Genomic DNA, 20,592 nt, shown 5'->3' with positions numbered 1-20,592 from the left:
TTAGGGACCAGGACCTTAGCCACAAGAAGGTTCACCATTCATGCTGTGACAGCAGCAATAATTCAGGACAGATGTATGGTTTTAGTAATTTCAGGTCCATCCACTAAAAACAAAATTTCTCTAGCATATTTTCTTGCTTTTTTTTTTGTTTAAACCTAACACAATGAACTTGTAACACACAAAGCACCAAAAATGATTTGCCTAAACGTGAATGGCTACTTACCCTCAAGAAGGCGTCGAGTTCCTCGCAGTTCATTTTGCCCCCCTTTGTAATTGTCATGTTCTTGGAGTGGCTGGGCTGTTTGCTGTGCAGAAACAGAGCTCTCCTGATAGCTCCTTTCTGCTTCAGCTTGTCCAGCAGCAGCTCCACCTGGAAATCTGGCCAAGCCAAAGGGTTTGGGTAAGGGATATTGAAATTGAGCTGACCACTCATTTCAACTACAACACAAACCTAGTGCTTGCCCCTCTTAAAACCTCCAGTCCTTCCATGTAAAATCTGCCACTACATTAGTTCTCAAGCACTGCTGCTGTCCTAAATTGGATCCTGCTTTTTCCTTAAACAGTGGAACTATCTAAGAACACAGATACTTTTGTAATTTGTAATTGCTGTAGAACTGCAAGAACTAAAGTTAGAATTTTTTCCCCTAGAAAACTTAAAACAATCTTGCACATAACATTTGTATTTTTAAATACTATTGCTAATCTAATTATTTGAGATATCTGATATAGATAATAAAACTTATAATACATAACAGATATTCATATGAACCTTCCAAAATCACACCACCTCTGTACTTGCCATAGAAAATAAGGACAAGATTCTGCAAGGAGTAGACAAAACCTGATTGCAGCAGTCTGCTTGTCACACTAAAAAATCTCTTGGAGACAAACACTTGTTTGAAACAATCTTTTCCTGATTCTGATCTGAGAATCTGATGAAAAAAGTCACTGCTGTCAATCAGAAACTGATGATCTCAATAGGATGTGACAAGTTCCCTGTGGCTTGTCTGTATCTCTCAGGCCTGGCAATACAAATACTTGAATATTCTTGTCTGAAATTCCCCTCAATGAGTTACTGTAAATTCTGTAAAACACAAAGGGCTTTCCAAGACTGGTTAACCACAGAGTTGAACATATGTTTAAAGTCTCAGATATGGTAAAATGACTTCTACACCACTACATCCAAAAAAGCCTGCTGAAGAGTCCCATAGATGTACGTGACACCCAAGTGGCAGCAATGGCTGCAAAGGGCACCCAGCTGTTTGTCATGAAAATAACAATGACCAGTGATTTTTTTCGGCAAACAATACAACAAGATGTCCAATTTTTAAATGAGCAGAACTTACTGAGTGAGTTCGGGAGCTTTCCTTTGCCATCTGCCTTTAAGCAGAACTTTACTTTGAAGCTGTTTGGGAGGAAAAAAAATTAATTACACACACTTTTTCTCCAATTTTCTTCTAAAATTCCTCACTATTTATTTCTGTTCAGATGTAGCCTCTTTTTGAGACTCTAGCTCATTCCCAAAAGCTATTTTCTACTGATGGAAGAGAAACTATAATCTATTAACAAGCAGACAGAATTGCAGGCACTGCAAAGCTTTGGAGTCTTGACTCATCTAGGGACAATCACCTGTGGACTGGAATGTTTATTTCTGTAATCAAGTGGGTCTTATTTTTAAAGCTATCATACTGAGCCTGAAAAGAAAGTTAGCAGTAGGAAGGGAAAGTGGGTTTGGATAATAGCCTGAGAACCTGAAGCAAAATCAGTTTACAGAGCAGATCATTGCCCCACTGTGTGTGTTAGTGGGTAAAAACACTGCAAACACCATGTGGTGTGCTGACATCCTGGGAAGACCTTACTCTGCTCGACAGAGACACCTGGCAGTCTCTGCAGGTTTGGGACTCAGTCTGGCATCTACTAAAGACAGTGCTGCTCCTCCAACTGCTGTCAGAGAGTTCTTATTTTGTATTGTATGTTCTTTCAGAAATATCTGTGTTTGTCTTTTTTTTTTTTAATTAGCTGACTAGACTTCCTGAAACCTTTCAAAATTAAAACCCAAAATGTCCCTCCCCTCAAGGAGAAACATAGATATTCTGCTTACCAAGAAACTTTTACATCTCCCAGTGAACAGGCTTTGTTTTCTGGGTTAAGAATGGTTGGATTAACTTCCAGGGCAGCATTTACTCTAATAACTGGTCTTGCCCTGCAAAGAAAACATTCTCTTGAAGAGCACTCAACACCATGTTTGACAATGCCCCCCTATCAAATTGTGCAACATACCCAAACACACAGTATTTAGTGAAACCACAAGAAAAACAAGTAACCATTGACTAGATGAAGCTTTTCTGTGCCCTTTCATTTCCATCAGCCACAACATGGACAACTGTGTAAAGAGGAAGTCCTATCTGCTTATAGCACAGACCAATATGTTCTCCCAAAATGAGCAAGCTGGGATGAGAATATCGGGATTGCAGTGCAATAGCTTGCAGCTGTTGTGTCAGAATCTAGAAAACTGTCACTCAGAAAGCCTTGAAGACAGCTTATTTATGTTTTCTCCTTACCACATATTATTGAGGAAGATGAATTTTAAGCAGCAGATAGCTTTACTCATTAATAAAAGCAGTATAGTGTTTTTTCACCTCCAGAGGTTTGGACAGTGGAGTGGCAGATTTCCAGACTTCCCTGATCCTGCTTTCTTTGGTAGCTCCAGAACTCCACTGAGCTTTCACTCAGGTACAAGCACAGAAGGACCCTTACCTGTACAGAACAGCTGTGTCAACACCAAAGGCTCCAACAATCAAGTCTAGAAAGAGAGGAGACACATTACACATTACAACTTGCTTTGTGAATCGTGCTGTTTCTCAAGGGTGGGGCTGCTACTGAGTTATTGCCAAGTGCCACTTGGAGCAGAGGACCTGGATATCCATTTTTGTCCACGTCTGTGGCTCCTTTCAGTGAGTACCCAAAGCTGGGGGGCATAGTGCGAGCGGCCCACTGCCCTTCCAGGACCTGGGATGGGATGGCATTCAAACCACTGGCTCCTCCATTGTAGATATACACAAGTCCTCTCTTGTCCTCTCCACCATATGGTGCAGCAACTGCAATATCTGAAAACCAAAAGAAGAATCATCAACGTCTCCAGACACAAATTAGAACATATTTATGCTTGCATCAATCAATAATTTCTGGTATTACAGCTTCAATGTGTGTCAATAGGGAGGAAGTGCAACCAGCCTTTAAAATGCTCATCAATGTTTGTTTATTACTCTTTTATTTGTTCTGATTTTTCTTATGTTATTGAATGCTGTTTTTTCTACAAAGTATAAATGTTTAACAAGAACACGTCACAGCCTTTTACGGGGAGAGGAAGGACAGAAACAGTTCTAGAAAAACTTCTCCACTTTGGTGACTTTTTTGCAGTAAAATCACATGGATTTGGGATGCTTTTGAGATTATTAAAACAAGCAGAGTTAGTCACTGTGGGTGCCAAACCACAAAACTAAGTGTAACTCTATTCCCATTCCCTTTACATGCTCGTGTTCCTCCAAAGGGTGGGACATATTAATAATTCTGGAAAATTTAAATCATCCTAAACCAATGGTAAATATTAAAATCCAGACTATCCCAGTCATGGCTTGGCAGCATGCTTTATGGAGATCTTCCCGTTGGTGCAGTTATTCTATCTCTTAAATTTAAAAGTACTCACTGTTAATGATTAATAAATGGCAGGAAACAAAATGCTAATTAGACTATCTGTAAGGGCAGCTTTAAAAGTGCACCTATGATCTAATTTCAACATTTCAACAGACAGTTCAGTATTTTTTTTAATTAGGACCTAATATGAAGCATTACTTGGAATAATCACATTTCTCCTTCTTCTTTTCTGAAATTTAGGAAAGTTTGATGAAAAGAATAAGGACTCAAAAGTTTACAGTTCTGTATTTTTGACTCCTATTTACAAAATTCATGAAGTAAAAATTTCTATCTTGCACCATACTGTGATGGAAGGCATTTTAATTAACACTCCCAAAATGAGGCAGAACAATAAGACCCAAAGCAAACAGACTAAATAAGAGCAAAGCAATTTCAAAGAGGCAGGTTTTGCTATGATTCTCTTTCCTACAATGTATTTCAAATGTAAGTATAGTGGAATCAAAAAATGTTTAGGATAAGCTCATCAAGTGACTGGAATTTTGGCTGTCAGCTCTACAATGTCTTCTGTAAATAGCTGCAGTGGCATTGCATTTTCACACTGGTTCTACATCCAGCAACTAAAAAGGTCCCTTCCAATTTCAACTATGCTGGGAAATTATGACTTCATAAAAAATAAATTAGAGCTACCTGGGAATTTGAAGTAACCATCTATTGCAATTTTTGATCTTACAGAAAACACTTAGCTTGCAAGCAGAATCGAAAAAATGAAGATTTTTGGTGGAACCCAAATTCCCACAACTCTTTAGGAAAAACTTGAGTATAATGGGCATTAAAAAGTGTTCTCCCTAGGATTCCTGGAAATCTCCATCCCAACACTATGTGATTCTTGTCTGCTTTATTGGTTTTGATTCCTATCAGAAAGTAACAAGAAGCTTGGGCAAAGGGTTTGAGAGTCTCAGCTCCAGTTGTGTCAGACTCAAGTTTCTCTTCCAGTTACTCACTCAAGACACTCAGCTCTTGGTACATTTGGCTGTAGCTGCTATGCAGTATTTCCACCAGACTCTTCCATTTTGAATAATAAATTAATAAACCAAACCCTACTCTTTTCTCTGGAAAATCTTTTTTATATGAACATTTTTAACCAGCAATCTGAAATCAAACCTTTTCTGTCATCATTTTGTGTTTCTAGAGAGGAAAATGGTCTTTAAACAACGGAAAGAGGAAAATTATGAAGATGTCTGTGGCTGCATTTCTCCTCACAGAGAAAAGCAAGGCACAACTTCCCAAGGATATTTTCTGGGAATCACAGCGAGGAACTTCAGAGAAAGAAGAAACAATTATTATCTCAGTTTCTGTGCCTGTTTTTGTGCCAAAGCAGAATGCAATATGGAGATTGTTTACCCAAAGTGATGGTGTTTTGTTTCCTTGGCCTATCAGGGCCAAGTGTGTGTGTGTGTGTGGGGACTGTCGGCTGAGATTCTGTGCAGTTGTGTGCAGAGTTGAGTGCTTGGCAGATCCAGTTTAGATGTAATGTAATATAGTGTAATATAATATAGAATAATATAGTATAATCAAGTAATCAATTAGCTTTCTGATATCAGTGGAGTCCTCCTCATCATTCCTCCCTCGTCGGGGGTAAAAATATCTACTATAGGTGTCCTAACAGGTCACAGTGGAGGGTCAGGTATTTTATTGTAGTTCCTACTGTGGTCATGACTTAGAAAGCAATCAAGTGGTCAGTGTAAGAGCTAGAGCAGTCCATGCTGTCGTGTCAGTGGTATAGTCTCAGCTCGATGCATCCATGGAACTCCTGTTAGCATTCCTGGGAGTAGCATACAAGCATCGAAGGGAGTCTAGACCTCAGCGTCCCACACTCGCTCACGGCTACAGCGCCGAGTGTTTGTGTGCAGGATCCACATTCCCTCTGCTGGCTGGGCTCCCTGGATGCCTTGTGCAGGCTGACCTAGAACACAGGCTAGACTGAGCTAAAGAATAAAGTAGGAGGCATCAATGGATCCACCTTGGGTAGCACAAGAGCCCAGCCAGGGCTACAGCCAAGGTGAACTCAAAATGGTCACAAAATGGACAGCAGGTCACAGGGTCTCTCAATTTTATAAGTTTGATCCATTTGCATATTGGAGTTAATTGTCCAATTACAGCTTTAGCTCATAAAGCCCCATCCTTCTTGTTTTTCTCTCTTCAGCCCATGCTGTTTATGCTCTTGAGCCTGAAATTTGGATCATTTGTCCTTGGTCCCCAGCTAGAGAAGGAATTGTTTTGTCTCCCCACTCTCTGAGGAGAGCTCACCATCCCCTAATATGAAGCTCACACTACACACTAAAGCAGCACAGAATCTGAAAAATACAAAAGCTAAGACCTGAGGCATCACCCTTCACAACCAGGAGGTCCTGACCAAGAATCCACATCCTACCATTGAAGCCATCCTGATCCAGATCCCCCAGGGGTGCGATGGAGCTGCCGAACCGCGCAAAGATCTCAAAGCCGTTCAGCTTTGCTGTTTGAAACCCTCCTGAGGCTCGCTGAAGGCAGATGGTTACTTGGCCAACCTCCTGAAGCTTCCCATCTGAACTTCGATCCATAAAAAGAGGGGCTCCAATAAACAGATCTGTGTAACTGGACCAAAAAGGACAGAGCTCTTCAGTAGCAGCAGGAAAATTCATTCTCTTCAGCACCTGTTAGCTCAGCACTGAAGACAACACTCAGATGAAAGCTAATTATCTTTAAATGCAACAGAAGGCAAATATTTATTGACCAAGTAAGCACAAATATACAAAAATTTAATGGACCTTAAGCATGTGAATATATGTATTTATGTAGATAAATACAAAAGCAAACCTACAAATGTTACAACAAATGTGGAGTGGTAGAAGAAGAGTCATGCAGATGTGTTAAACCAGCAATGAAGACAGAAATCTCGATTGTGGGAAAGACCTTTTAATAAAAGCAATTTTTTTCTTTCCAGAAACAAGTTGGGTGGCATTGGTGAGAAGAGGGAGAAGAGGACACTTACTTGTCCCCGTCGATATCTGTGGCAGCCACCGAGTACCCAAAATAGGCAGCCATCTGGAAAAGAAAATTCAAACCAAATCTATGAGTTGTAATGATACAAACAAACAACTTTACACAAATCTGTATACAAAATATATCAGGGAGATGATAATATATGCCACAGATTTTATTTGTTCCTTTCTTTTTTGTTTCTTTTCCATACTCTGATAGAAAGCAAACCCATTGGCTACTTTTCCCATTTACCCTTTCATGATCCAGTCTCTTTCCCAGCTCTCAAAACAGGCAGCATTTGCTTTATTGAAATAAGATTAGAATTCCCACAGGCTTCATAAAATGTTGCTTTGGCAATCAAGCCAGTAATATACAGACTATTATCTAGTACCCTAAATAGTCTTGCAACATAGGAAAGGCTTCCTGGTCACCCACCACACTCAGCAGAGCCACCCACCTGCTCTCCAGTGAAGTTGTACATGGAGGACATGTTTTTCCCATTGTAAATGGACACCTGCACGTGAAGAAATACACATTACAGCATACCAGCAACAGTCACCTTTTCTATTTATTGTAAAGTTTAATGTTGTACTGTAAAGTTTAATTTTTTACCATGCCCAGAGTTCTTGCTGCCCGTGGGACTCCTGACACAAAGTCTGAAACATAAAGCAAGACACAGATAGCAGTCAGATCCCAAGGCACAGTGTCTGCTGAACAGAACAGATTATTCCTAGCACTTGATGCATTTCCCTCTGCACTGTACCATTGAATTTGAAAGATCTGCCCAGCTTATTAACATGATGTTCTTAGTGAAGCAAGGGGCTTACCTTCAATGCCATCACCATTGAAGTCTCCAACAGCCACTGAATAACCTGCAGAGACAAGATGTGGCTTTAAAAACCTTATTGAACCTTTCATTCTCTCTTTACATTGTGTCTCTGTGCACAGTCCTCCTCTCCTCATGTTAAAATGCACTGGTATAAATATTGCCTTGAAGCAGCTTAGACTATGAAAAACTCCAGGAGTGGTTGTAACTCATCAGTGTCCAGGAATTTAAGATCAGAAGATGAAAATTTTAAAATTATCATCCTGGGAATTGTCCTTGCTTTTTTTCTGAGCCTGGTTAGACATACATGAAGCAAAATGATTTCCCACTCCTCATTGTTTTTCTTCTAAATCATAATTCTTTAACATTTTTATTTTGTTTTGGTAGGTTATTTAGAAACAGCTGCTTTTAAATAACAAACAACTACCTATGTGACTAACCTCTCATATAAAAATCATACATTTGCCATTCCCATATTCAGCCTGAATCACAGAGCACATAAAATCATGAAAATACTTCCATTTATTTTGTCACTGGGTGCTTTTTGAATCAAGCCCATGGCAAAATAACTACAATTCCATCATCCATAAATGAGTGCATTTTCAGGAATGTCACTCCCTTGCTATCTGCTAGATGTGGAATTGTTAGATGTGTGATTTAGATGCAAGCAGGAGTGTTGCAGGCGGAGGTTTCTCCTTTCCCACCACGTACCCAAGTAGCTGTCATCAAAAGCAGCACTGGCAGGCCTGGTTGCTAGCTGGTCATCATACTTGGTGCTGTAGACTTTGGAGTCATACTTTGCCACAATCTCTGTCACTCGATCAGAAATCAGCTGGCCTAAAGAGAGAGAGAAAACAGCTGAAAACCACAGCCAGAACTCACTGCCCTCAAAAGCAGCAGCTCTTCCACAACACCGACCAGAGAGGGGCCAACTGCAGCAGAGCCAGGAAGGACACAAGTGAAAATATGGATCCCACTCCAGCAAAAACTTGTTCACATATTGAATCAAAGGCACACACTGCAGAGGCCAAACTAAGGCAAGGCTTAAAAGGCAAGGCTGAGACATCATGATTGTGAAGAACTGAGCCCTCTGGGTGCTCCTTGCTCAAATACCACAACAGGAGAGCCTGTTTTTGCAGACAAGAAGCCAATAAAATGAACAAAAATGAGATGAGCAAGGTGTATTGCCATGTTCTCCATTTTTACTTTCTCAGCCACTAGGTGGTGACTCCTTTACATTCTTTTCTTCGAGTCTAAATGAAAGCTTGGATCACCAAAAAACCCTATTCAGAATGGCATTTACTTCACATACATATTCATGTCTGTATGAAGGGAAAACTCCTCCAGCAACTCAGCATATGTGGAATAAATTTTAGGATGAAAAATCTTGCTCTCAGAAGCATACTATTGTCTTCTATTCAGAGCCAAGTGGGCTTTTTTGGTAGTAGTAGAAGAGGATGAGGTTGTTTTGGCAGAAGGAGTGTCACTTTTGCCAAAAAGCAATAAAATTAATACAGAAAACTAATTCATATGATACTGCATCTGCAGTTTAGCTTTAATCATTCAATTTTGTTTGTAATTTAATACACAGGACTGGAGCAAGCCTCCTGTGCTGCTGCACCTACATGTAGGCTGGCATGATACAGAAAATCTATTAATAAATGTTAGAAGTTCCATTAAAAAGCAGGCAGCAGAGTTTGGCAGCTGTGTCCTGATTACAGCAGCACCAGGGAGCTGCAGTTAAAGGCTGAATAATCCTGAATCCCCCAAGAGCAAAGTATAAAGGTAATGCCAGGTAGAGGTAAAATGTGCCCCACAGCACAAACCAGTTAAGACAAATGCAAAACATCTTTGCCATCTGAGGAAAACAATGAAATTCTCTTTAGAGGGGATATTTCTCATTGAAAATGCACTCTTTGTGTGTCAAATTATGAAACATGCACATAGCAAAGCAAAATATGCTAAAGGAAACTTTTCCTGCTGATGAAAACAAATCCCAGGTTACAGGAAAATGCCTTTATAAGGATCATGGAATTACTTAAAACAGAAAGGACATCTATGTTATTATTACTATTACTACAACCATTATCTCTGGTTGCCTTGATTATTCAGGAAATATTCTTAAGGACAAAGGAATATTTCTGTCAGTTTTATTACTGACAAAGACTCTGACAGCAGCTGGAAGACTGTGGATCAAAATGAGGATAAAGAGAAAAATCATAAAGGTCATCTTCTCTGTGACTTAAATGATATATCTCACCTTGCCAGTAAAAACTTCCAGGTCCTCCAAGCAGCACCCTGTCTCCCTTGGAAGGGAAGAAAAAAAGGAAGACAGAAAGAAAAATTAAAAACACATGAAGCACATCTAAAGCCAGACAGCACATCCTATGTTTATGGGAAGAAATCCCAGGCATGTGCATCACTGCAGCCCTGCTGACCACCACACATTTTCCTTTTTGAAAGAGTGATTAATTAGAAATGCATCTTGCAAAATGCTAACAAAAACCTTCAGTGACTATTTCACCCATTTAGAATTCTAGGCAGAATTCTGCTTTTATTTTAATAGACACTGCTTCCCCCATAAATGTATGGCAACAGGAACACAATTAGGAGAAAATTCAGTGTTACATCATGTTTTAGGGACAGTACACAAAATAGTGCCATCTTTTGCCTCTGCCATTTTCTGTAAGTTATCACTAGAAAAGCTTGATTCAGAATAACTGTGATGTAATTCCCCCACTCCATATTTCTTGGCACAACTGCAATTCACAAACCATTTTATGAAACTTTAACCACATTAGCCATTCCAGGGCTGGGAATTTGCTCTGTAAGTATTGAATTAGGCCATAGGCTTTGCTGCATAATTAAGCCTCGTATTCAGGTTTTAATCCTAAAAACTCCTATATTCACCACTCAGAAAAATCTAGGTCAGACATTTGGAGATACATCCTGGCTTGCCCACTCTAAGGTTTTGGATTAGAGCCCAAAGTTGGTTTTAACCAGGCCTGGAATCTGCACAGTGACCCTGAGGCTGTGTGCAAAATAACCCAAACACTCACAGCCCTCTCCTGCACTTGGCAGTTTCCTCTGGAGGAAAATCAAGAGTGGCCCTGGGCAAAGAGTGATGGGATATGACCTCATCCTGAGATGTGAGAACCCAAAAAAAGAGCACATCACAAACTGGGGTCGCGTGGTCTTAACACGCCCTGACTCTGCCCAACAATTTCACTGTACAATATAAAACACCATAGTATCTTCTCAGATCTGTGCACAGTTTTATTGTGCTTGGATTTCAAAAGTAATTGTGAATTAAAAAAAAAAAAAAAGAACTAGAACAGGAAGGGAAATACAGAAGAAACACAAGTCAGTAAAAAAACCCTGTACTTCTGCTGGCTGATGAGAAAATCAAACATGATTCACAAGCACATTGTTCACCAGCTCCCTGAGCTGTTATTCCTTAAGAAGTAACAATAGCTGTGCACCAATCCCATGTCTCAAAAACCCTGAGTATCACACTGAATTCACTTGAGGACCAGCTGCAGCAGAGGGGTATGGCAGGCAGCTGGGAAAGCAGATGATTTGTTCAGGACATGGTTCCTACAAGAGGTGAAAGTGAGCTGCTGTGAAGATGTAAGGAAAAACAGGTTTATAAAAGCTCTTTCTTTAAGTGGTTTCAAGATATTTTTTGGTTTATTTATAAATTTTGTTTGGTTGTGGGTTAGCTCCCCACCAGGAAGAGTGACATTTGGTTTCATAATAGCTGTGATTCTAAGTGCTCTGTAGCAGGAGGTTTTGCTAACTTTCAGCTGTCTGCTGACCCACAGAAATGACAAAAAAAATGACATACCTTTGTGAAGTCAATGCTAAATCCACCTTGACAAAATCCCTGTCCATCTGCATCGATAGTTGCTACCAAAGAAAGAAAGGACAGAAAAGAAAGAGGAGAAAAATAAATAAATTAAGTATTATCAGTACTCCATCAGCACAAGTACTGCAGATACTTTTCAATGCATCTCCCAATGTAAACTTGCACTTCTAAACTTGAACCTTGGAATACTTTTCTACTTAATCAGTATTTTCTCTTTATCAACAACTCCCAACCAAATGCTGTAACAACTTTAGGGCTGGCCTAACAGACATGTAACATTAGCATGTGTTCTAGCCCAGCACACTCAAAGCAAACAGCAATCCCATATTCCTTTCAAAAGTCTTGAGGAAAACATATTTGCAATTTCTATTCAGGAAATAAGATACCTAGAAAAGAGGGGATAAGTTTTTCTTTGGGTATGGAAAAGAAAGCTGAATTGGCTTAAAACAAAAAGAACATACCTGGCTGAAAAAATATCTCCATACTGAGACTCATCCCAGCAAGAATTGTTATGGCTGAATCAATTTTAGGATTATACAGCTTCAGAGGAGAAATGCTGGGAGCTCCTTATCTGAAAGTGTGACTCTGTAACAAGCATGATTTAATTTAATGCTTGCTTATTTAACTTGTTATGGTGGACCAGGCTGGATTTTATTCTCGCTGTTCACAAATGATTTTCAGCAAACAAAAAGTCAATCCTAACTTCAACATCCAAGTTTTAGGTTATAAATTTCTAAATAATCAAGCCCAAATAGAGGAAATGAATGCAAAGCATTTGGAAAATAAGACTCCAAATGTTCAACAGTTAATATAATTTAAACAATGCATCATTACACATGTATGCACACAGGGACATCAGAACCTATTTTTGCAAAACCATGTCTTCTAAAATGAGCTTGCACCTTGATGTACTTGAATTATGATAAAGTACTTGAGACTCATATGAATTCCAGGGTTGTTTTTTGAAAAAGCACTTGCTACAGAATTTTGCTTGAGTGATTACTACAGAATTGGTCCCTTCAGCAACAGAAGCCCTCAAGCCCAATGATACTTGGACCTAAGATTTTCCTCTGGCCTACAGTAGTGAAAACAAGGTCTGCATCATGGACCTCAACTGCAGGAGAATTCAGATGTCTGGATCTAGTTTCTAAGTTTTGTTCTAATTGCTGCACATGGAAGGGAGAAATAGCTGTAAAACATCCTGCTCCAAAATGTACACAAAATGTAACACAAGAGGAATTCCAAAGAGAAAAGCAATGTAAGAGTCCTATACTTACTTGACCTGCAGGGAGCATATTCCACAAATTTTGACCCAGCAAGCAGGTAACAAGTTCCTACAGGCTCTCTCTCTTGTTTTGTTTCAGTTCTCCAGTGGTACAGTGGGGCACAGGCCTAGGGAAGAACACACAACAGTGAGGAAACAAACTCCTCTTCAAAATATTGGTGGGTATCAAATAATACAATGAAATTCCAATTTTCTACAGAAAAGAAACAAAAAACCCTAGCAGATGTATCTTGTGTTATTAGAGGAGATTTATACTATCAGCAGTGGGGAAGAATTACCATCAGTTTGTATTTTATAAGTAGCCAATTTATATCAAGAATTTTAGAAATAATATTTTCTTAAAGCAACAGCTGTGAAGTGTTTATCAAGAATTTATAACACATTCTAACTTCATCAAACTAATTATACTACTTTCCTTAAAACTATAAAAAATACTCCTAGCTTTGTTTATAAGGAGTTAAGCAAAGCCTAGCTAAGAAATTCTGAAGAAAAGACAATTCATGCTGATTAGTGGGATTTTCTTTAAATTCTAAGTTATCTGGATCTCTTCACATTTTCTTCCACTGCAATATCTCAGTACTGATGCATCTGGAGGACACCAATGACCTACCAGAATTTTATCATTTTGGGATCTCACAGAGGCTCCAAACCACTGATGAGACTTAAATTCCAGCGGATCATCAGGGGCAAAGTCTCTGTTACCTACAAAGAAAAAAAAAAAAGCAGCATAATTTCACAGGAACCTGTACAGTAAAAATGAAAAAAACCAAAACACACTAAGCCATTGGTTTTGATGTATACAGAGAAAACCAGGAACAGCAAAATTGTAGAATATCACACTTTGATGGAACTAAAGGCTTTAATGGATTTAAAAATGATTTATTAGTATTTTTTTTTATATCAGGGCCCAAAGCAGCTATTTTTGCACACAGGGCATTGGTACAATGCTGGTTAGTTGTAAGAGCTCAAAGTTTATAGCATGTTTGACAGCCACACAGCAAATACCTCATAGCTGAGATATTTGACTTGCAAGCAGATTACAGCACTGCTCAAGGAGCAGAGCCAAAGCCCCGTTAGGACTGATGCTTCTAAAAGAAATATTGCCTCGATTAAATTATGTGAGCTTTGGCTAGAATCAGGAATGAGATCCTTCTCCCAGTTCCAGCAAGTGGTAACATCTCTAATCTGAGTGTCACTGCAATGCACAAAGCAGGCAATTTGCAAACTTAAAGGATATGGGGAAAGAGAGCAAGTTAAAGACTGACTAATTGGCACTGATGTCTGTTCCATGATGCTGGCTGGTAGGAACAAGTAGTATTTCTGCAGATGTGAATGCTAAAAGTTATAGAATTATTTGGTGTTCCTTGTGTACTTTCATTGGCAAAATGAGGAAAACTTTGCCAGCATAATGAGAAAATTGATGTAAGACTTTGGAAAACATACCTTTGCTTAAAGTTCCCTAACTGACTGGTTTAGAGAGCCTAAAACTCCAGAAATTGATGAGGAAACAGCCACACATCTCTTGCAGAGTGCCAGGGGATCCCCAAACCCAGCCCTGCTATGAATCAGTGACTGTGGCCACTTGAACCAGAATTTCCCTGCTTGTTTTACACCTTGTAAAGAATGCTTTGTCTGCAGAGACTGTGTTACTTCCTTTAGGAAAGTCCCATGGAAAAGACAAAAGAGATTTTAATCTGCCCAGTCAGCCAAAACAAGCAAGTATCTGGACTATTTTTGCTCTCAGATTAGAACTACAAAGAAACCAATGCTAAGCACATTGCAACACAGAGAACTGTTGTGGTTTTTTCCAATATCATCAAAGGTGAGTAAAACCTCCACCTCCCTCTGTCACCTCCCCTCCATCTCTTCCTGGGCTGGCGTTAAAGGCTTGGAGGGTCAGCACATCTGCACAGATTCATGTACATTGAACAAAAATCCTTGCTGATGGTCAGCACATCTGCACAGATCCACATACATTGAACAAAAATCATTGCTGATGGTCAGCACAGCTGGACAGATTCACATACAACCTTTATACTCTCACCCTTGCAGAGGCTAAAATGTAGCTTGGAGACCTGCATGTCACCTTTTAATGGTACAGAAAAACAAACCCAGATCAGGATGCTTTCCAAATAGGGAACCATCTTTGGAACACTCATTTTTTCTTTTCCTTGTCTTTAACTATGAATATCCACCCACAGACAGTTTTGCTCAAAGGCAGACTGGATGAGTTTCAGATGAAGCTGCCACCCAAAGGGGCAGTAGTTCCCATTCTCTCTTGTCCCTGCTGCCTGTGTCTCTCTTGGCACTACTCCCCTGGCCACATCATGAAGCACCTAAGAATGAACCCTCCTAAAAAAGTATTCAGCAGGATGAGGTTCCAACCCAGCTGGCTGCATGGGGAGGGGAGCAGTGCTAACCTGCTGGGGAGAAGACAGCAACACAAGGCTGGGAATGATATCCTTTTTGGCACCAACAGGGATTTAAAAGTGGTTAATTCATCTTTTAACCACACCCAGGGTTACGTAGCCCGGAAAGACATATTTGGCTTCTGCCCTCTTCTTGTCCAGCTACTCTTGGATACAAAGAAATGTCTCAGCTCTACTTGCCAAACACAGCTTTAAACAATGTTAAACTTGGGGATAAGAGTGGTATTTTATACTTTTCTGTTGGATACTTATACAGCACTATGTATGCATGGCAAAAATGAAGGCTGGTACAGCAGTTCCATAGTGTAAAGCAGAATCCTATTGCCCTAAGTACTATAAAGTTGTCTAGGATGCAAACCTCCCTTTTAAGTTTAAAACAACAGGTAAGAAGTAGAAGGAAAGGCTGTGTTGTAATAGGGAGTAAGCAGCAATTCTGCATTATCAACCTGATTTTATCTCAGCTGTTAAGGAAATTAGCTCCTTGAAGTCTGGGCTGAATAATAAGAATAAAAAATACAATAAAAAGAAAGCCAAGTACTGGTTACTGGTGCCACCTGCCCATGGTCTGTGCTGACTGCTCTGGAGAAGAGGGCATCCAGCAGAATAACCAGCACAGGCTGCCCAAACAGCTCCTCTCTGCCTTTTCCCTATGCACTCTTCAGCTGCCAAGAAGGATCAGTGTCCAGGACAGCATCTCCCTTGGTGTTTAGGGGACAAAAATATTTTTTTTACAGTATTCAAAAGCCCTGATTCAGCTCTAAATTGAGGATAATATTAGAAATCTCTATGCTTTCAGATACAACCAGAAGCTGGCACATAAAAACCCCAAATCCCCAAAGCGGAAAACAAACGAACATGACCACAAAGATGTTTATGTGCCAAATGGAGTTTATGTGCCAGATGTCATGACTTCAGAAGCCAGCATCGTCATTTCTGAAGGCCTGAACAACAAATGAAGAATTCTTACAAAACCCCACCACCCCACAGAAAAATGTGTTCCATTAGGCAATTTGGCAAGACGGGTTTTATTTATTTATAGCACCTCTATTGCAGAAACAGACTGCAAACATCTCAGTCAAGTTGCCCCCTGTCAGTGCAAACATAACAAAGCAAGATGTGCTACAAGGCTAAGATGCCTTAGATTGAGTTTTTCTTGTATTTAAAGCTTCTTTAGAAGCAAAGTGAAGGGGTCTTAAGGAGAGGGCCTTGAGTTCAGCTTGAGCATGGCTGCAACACTGGAAAGTGAGTGAGGACAGAAGATCTAGATCAAGTGGAAAGTATGCACATTGGAAACACTGAGAGATGTCTCAGGTAAAAAATTGATCCAGGCCAAATCTGACGTTAACTCTCCATTAGAGAAGAAAAGTAACCATTTTTTTTTACCTATACTCACTCAAAATTCTCCCCAGGAAAAGCTGTGCAAATAGATTATAAGCCTTTCTCTCAGACCCAAAGAGAAACTAATTTTATGAGGAATTCCGGAAAACACCCACTCAACAAAAATCCCCTCACTTTAAACAAGAAACCATTTGAGTTTTTCTTCATGACTGGGAAAAACAAACATTAAAACACTTAAATGTGAGCCCTCACTGAAGCAGTTTTAACCACAGTTAAATATTGAGCTGTACCATAAAGTAGATGTGTCATGGGAAGGTACAGGACTGACGTCAGCATTTCTGTTTTATTACAAAGAGTCTGACTTGATTATTATTTTATTTTTGTATATTTATTTTGTAGTAATTATATATACATATATTAAAAAAAAATTTAAAAAGGAATGAGCCTTCCCCCAAACCCTTTAAAAAACAGTACCTACCTTAAAAGAACCAAACTATATTACAGGTGAGATTCAAGCATCCAGGGATTTATAAATCCAGCCCAATGCTTTGATATATTATAATCAGCCTTAGTACTATAAGGGTTCTTGTAGGCTTATTGTATTTCTTGTAGCCTTTTCTTGTATTTCTAAAATTTCAGAGTATTCCAAAAATAGCCTACACATGTCTTTAAGCCAATGATGTACTTTTTAATCAGAGAATCACAGAATGGTTTGGGTTTGAAGAGACCTTAAAGGTCATCTTGTTCCAACCTCTCTGCCATGGGCAAGGACACCTTTCACTAGACTAGGTTGCTCAGAGCTCCATCCAACCTTGCCTTGAAAAAGCCTTTAAAAAGGCATTCAAACAAATATATCTAGGCAGGACAAACTATATTCTGACTAGATTTGTTCAAGAAAACATTCAGAGTTTTTACACAATGCCATTTGTCAGACTAAAATGCAGCTGCTACAGGGACTTGCACTTGATGGGTCACTAATTCCAGGATTATGTCATATGACCACGGGGTATTATTTCCTACTTGTAAAGGCAGCTTCTGCCCTGGTATTTCCTTTGCTCCTTCTGATTGTAGCAGGCATCACATGATGATTTTACATGACTCTTTCCATAGGGAAAAAGGGCTGACATGTCAAGCAACAGCGCTGTGTCTCACTAGGTACTTTCTAGCTGGAGGAGATGGGGTAGTCAGGGCAAGAACAGAATTAAAATTAAAACAAACAAACAAAAAAAAAAGGTGTGTTGCTGGTGGACCAATGGAGCACTGTCTCTTTGCTATATTCCATAGGATTTGAATTTATAAATGAAAATTAATGTGGAGAGATGCTGGGTAGAAACTGCAGAAAAAGAAAAGAAATCCATCTTCCAAATATAATAAAAAGATCACTCTTTTTTTCAGTGATGGATTTCTTTTGACCAATGACCTTTGGATAGCTGGCACCTTCTTTTCCCAAGGTAAATGCTATCAGTTACAGGAACAAAGGAGTTACTAGGAAAGTCCTGTTATTGAGTAAGTGGATCCAGTTGTAACTTGCAGCCCGCCTGTTTTTATGGTAATGAACAAACTGAATTAAACATCTACCCCCATCTTCAGACAGACTTAACAGAGATGAGCATGAGTCAAGAGGCACTGAACTGATGCAACCTGGTTCAGTGTCATCACGCTAAAAACACTTAAGAAGTTGTAAAATGTAAATAGTCATCCAACTCACAGACCTCTTGTTAAAATAAACCTCTTTGTAACTATGCTGATTCCATGGAAATGAAGTTGCCCTTCTAGGTAAAAGGAAGCCAAAAGAAAGACAAAGCTATAAAATATGCAAGAGCCCTCTTTTCATAATAGGGGAACTCTATGCAGTGTCAAGTACCTTTCATCTATCATTAAAACCAAAATGTGAGCGAACACAAGCTCATCTTGAAACTGCCCGTGCTGGGAGGCAGCTGATGCTTTAGCAACCTTGCTTTGCCCCCAGTGTTTGCAATGACTCAGGCAGAGGGGAATACAGCCCTTCCCACTACTCCCCTTCCCTCTCCCGAGGTATGAATCCCACGTTTTCCCCCGGGCAGTGCTGGAACAAAAGCATCTTTTCCCTTGCCTAATAGAAGTAAGCCGCCTTTCTTTTCTTTTTTTTTTTTTTTTCCACCCCGTCATCCCCCTGCGAGCCAGCCACATCCACACAGAGCCAACAGTGTTCATGCAGGACTCTAACCTAATCACTAAAGCATGAGCAGCTCTCTGCTGTCAGCTCTAACAGCACGGGGAGGAGTTTCCAGAGGTTCTGCTGCTCTCTCCTGCATGCAGAGCAGCACTGGGAGGCCAAGGCACGCTCCAGTCACCCAGCACAAGGAAAAGGATAACAACCAAACTTCAGGGGGACTGAGCTAATGAGAGGTTTAGCCAGATAAAAATCAATCCATTTCACTCCCAATCAATGAATGGTTCTTCACAGGATTTATTGCTTTATTGCTGATGAAATCAATGGCCTCTGAGATTGAAATTCCCCTGTGGATTCTGTGGTGATACCAATAAAGCAATCAGCCAAAAATAAAGCAGCACTTTGTTAGAACAAGCTATTTTCAAAGAACACTGACCTATCCTCCACTTCCTTATTTTTTAAGTGGAAATGGTGGCGTTTTGAACAATTGCCTGTTTTGCACAAATGATCAAAATCTCCAGAAGGGAAATGTAAGCTCGTGGCACCCTCTCCAGCCATAACTTCATCAGCAGATCTCAGCCGGTGCAGTGCCACAGCTCAAAGCTGCCTGAGGCTGTTAAAATACCCACTTCAAGCTAAATAGGTCACAGATAGATCCAGCCATGCCAAACTGGTGGTTTAGGCTTCCAAACAAAGCCTCCTATTGTCTAGGATCACCCACTTGGGGGATAGAAAAAAAAAACAAATCTGCAAAGTAAGGAGTAATCAGGAGAGCTCTTTACAAGGGCATTTCCTTTGAAAAGTCTCCTTCTCCTCTTTTAGCACAAAACAAAATATCCAGTCTCCAAATAATTGTATCCAAAAGCATTTAAGAACAAACAATTTCTCTAAAATTACTTTGTTGCATCAAAGCATGGGAAGGGGGAAGAGGAGGGACAGCACAAGGGTCAGTGATAAAACTTTCTCCAGGCAGAGGCCACACTGAATACTTTTCCCAAAGCAGCAAAAACACACCACAACTGAGCTGAAAACATTTGAGATGCTCCTAGTTTCTAGCATCAACAGCCTCTGCAAGCTTGAATTTTGAGATCTGCTGCAGAGAATGAAGGCAGCAGGGAAAGCTTTCCCCAGGAGAAGGAATGACCACTCAGCCATGCATCCCTGGTTTACCACAGGTCTCAGAAAAGCAAAACAATCCATTGTCTGAACAAGCAAATCTTCCCGGGCTAAACACGAAATCTGCTCAAGAAATCTGCAATTCATTAGCATAGAAGTTCAAATTGGTTTTTATGAGCATATTTTCCTTTGTAACAGTTCGTAGAGCTGTCTGCATTTCATCAGATGATTCTAAATGCAGCAGCTCTGGGGGCAGCCTCGGGACTGCCCTTTCTGGTGCTGACACAAAGAGCTACAATTTCAAGCATCTTGTACTGCAGCAGATACATTTCTCAATTAAAGTTCTCTTTAAAAAAGCAGCAGGTAGTACAATAATTTGGTCAAACTTTTATGAAAAACCATAGACACATGAGGAAATGCTATTTCTACCAAATCCCTTCCCACCATTCTTGACTGATGACGAGCTAGGACCCCAACAAGAAAATAAAATAATATAAATAATTATGAAGATTATTTCTTTTTGGAAAGCAAGCACATAGGAAACTTGTGATTCATACTAATTTGCCACATGTGTAGCCTGATTAACTCCAACTGGTTACATGGGTCTTCTGAATAATTTTTTGTTTGTTGGAATGAGAACTCAGAATGATCCTCTAAAATTCCAGGGGCAGATAATGGAGGTACTTATCTAGACAGTTAGCCAAGTGTGTCAACCCTGCCATTCCACGCACGCCTAAATGTAAAACACAGAAGTAAAAACATAAAGATGATGTGTTGATTTTCCTAAAAAGCACATTTGGCCACCCCTCTGCTCACTGGTTTTGTTGTCTGGCTCAGTGAACTTCTGAGCCTCCTGCTGCACGGAAAAAAAAAATGTTTAATTTTATACACAGAAAATGGAGA

The 20,592-nt window shown here is 39.8% G+C and overlaps 1 protein-coding gene across 1 annotated transcript in view; it reads right to left on the bottom strand.

The window, feature by feature from the left end:
* ITGAV (integrin subunit alpha V) overlaps positions 1-20,592 on the bottom strand; it is a 46,547-nt gene that overhangs the window by 16,875 nt on the left and 9,080 nt on the right. Inside the window, exons 3-17 of the mRNA XM_064433771.1 lie at positions 13,265-13,356; positions 12,647-12,761; positions 11,349-11,410; positions 9,762-9,807; positions 8,213-8,338; positions 7,503-7,547; positions 7,288-7,331; positions 7,133-7,189; positions 6,686-6,738; positions 6,086-6,288; positions 2,916-3,107; positions 2,758-2,803; positions 2,102-2,203; positions 1,347-1,405; positions 224-378 (exon numbers count right to left, since the gene is read on the bottom strand). Coding sequence (XP_064289841.1) covers positions 224-378; positions 1,347-1,405; positions 2,102-2,203; positions 2,758-2,803; positions 2,916-3,107; positions 6,086-6,288; positions 6,686-6,738; positions 7,133-7,189; positions 7,288-7,331; positions 7,503-7,547; positions 8,213-8,338; positions 9,762-9,807; positions 11,349-11,410; positions 12,647-12,761; positions 13,265-13,356 — 1,397 coding nt within the window. The remainder of the gene's footprint in view (positions 1-223; positions 379-1,346; positions 1,406-2,101; positions 2,204-2,757; positions 2,804-2,915; positions 3,108-6,085; positions 6,289-6,685; positions 6,739-7,132; positions 7,190-7,287; positions 7,332-7,502; positions 7,548-8,212; positions 8,339-9,761; positions 9,808-11,348; positions 11,411-12,646; positions 12,762-13,264; positions 13,357-20,592) is intronic.

This window comes from Passer domesticus, chromosome 10 (genome assembly GCF_036417665.1).
Source record: "Passer domesticus isolate bPasDom1 chromosome 10, bPasDom1.hap1, whole genome shotgun sequence".
Lineage (NCBI taxonomy): Eukaryota > Metazoa > Chordata > Aves > Passeriformes > Passeridae > Passer > Passer domesticus.
Note: the sequence above shows the minus strand (reverse complement) of the source record. Positions and strands in the feature narration are given on the sequence as shown.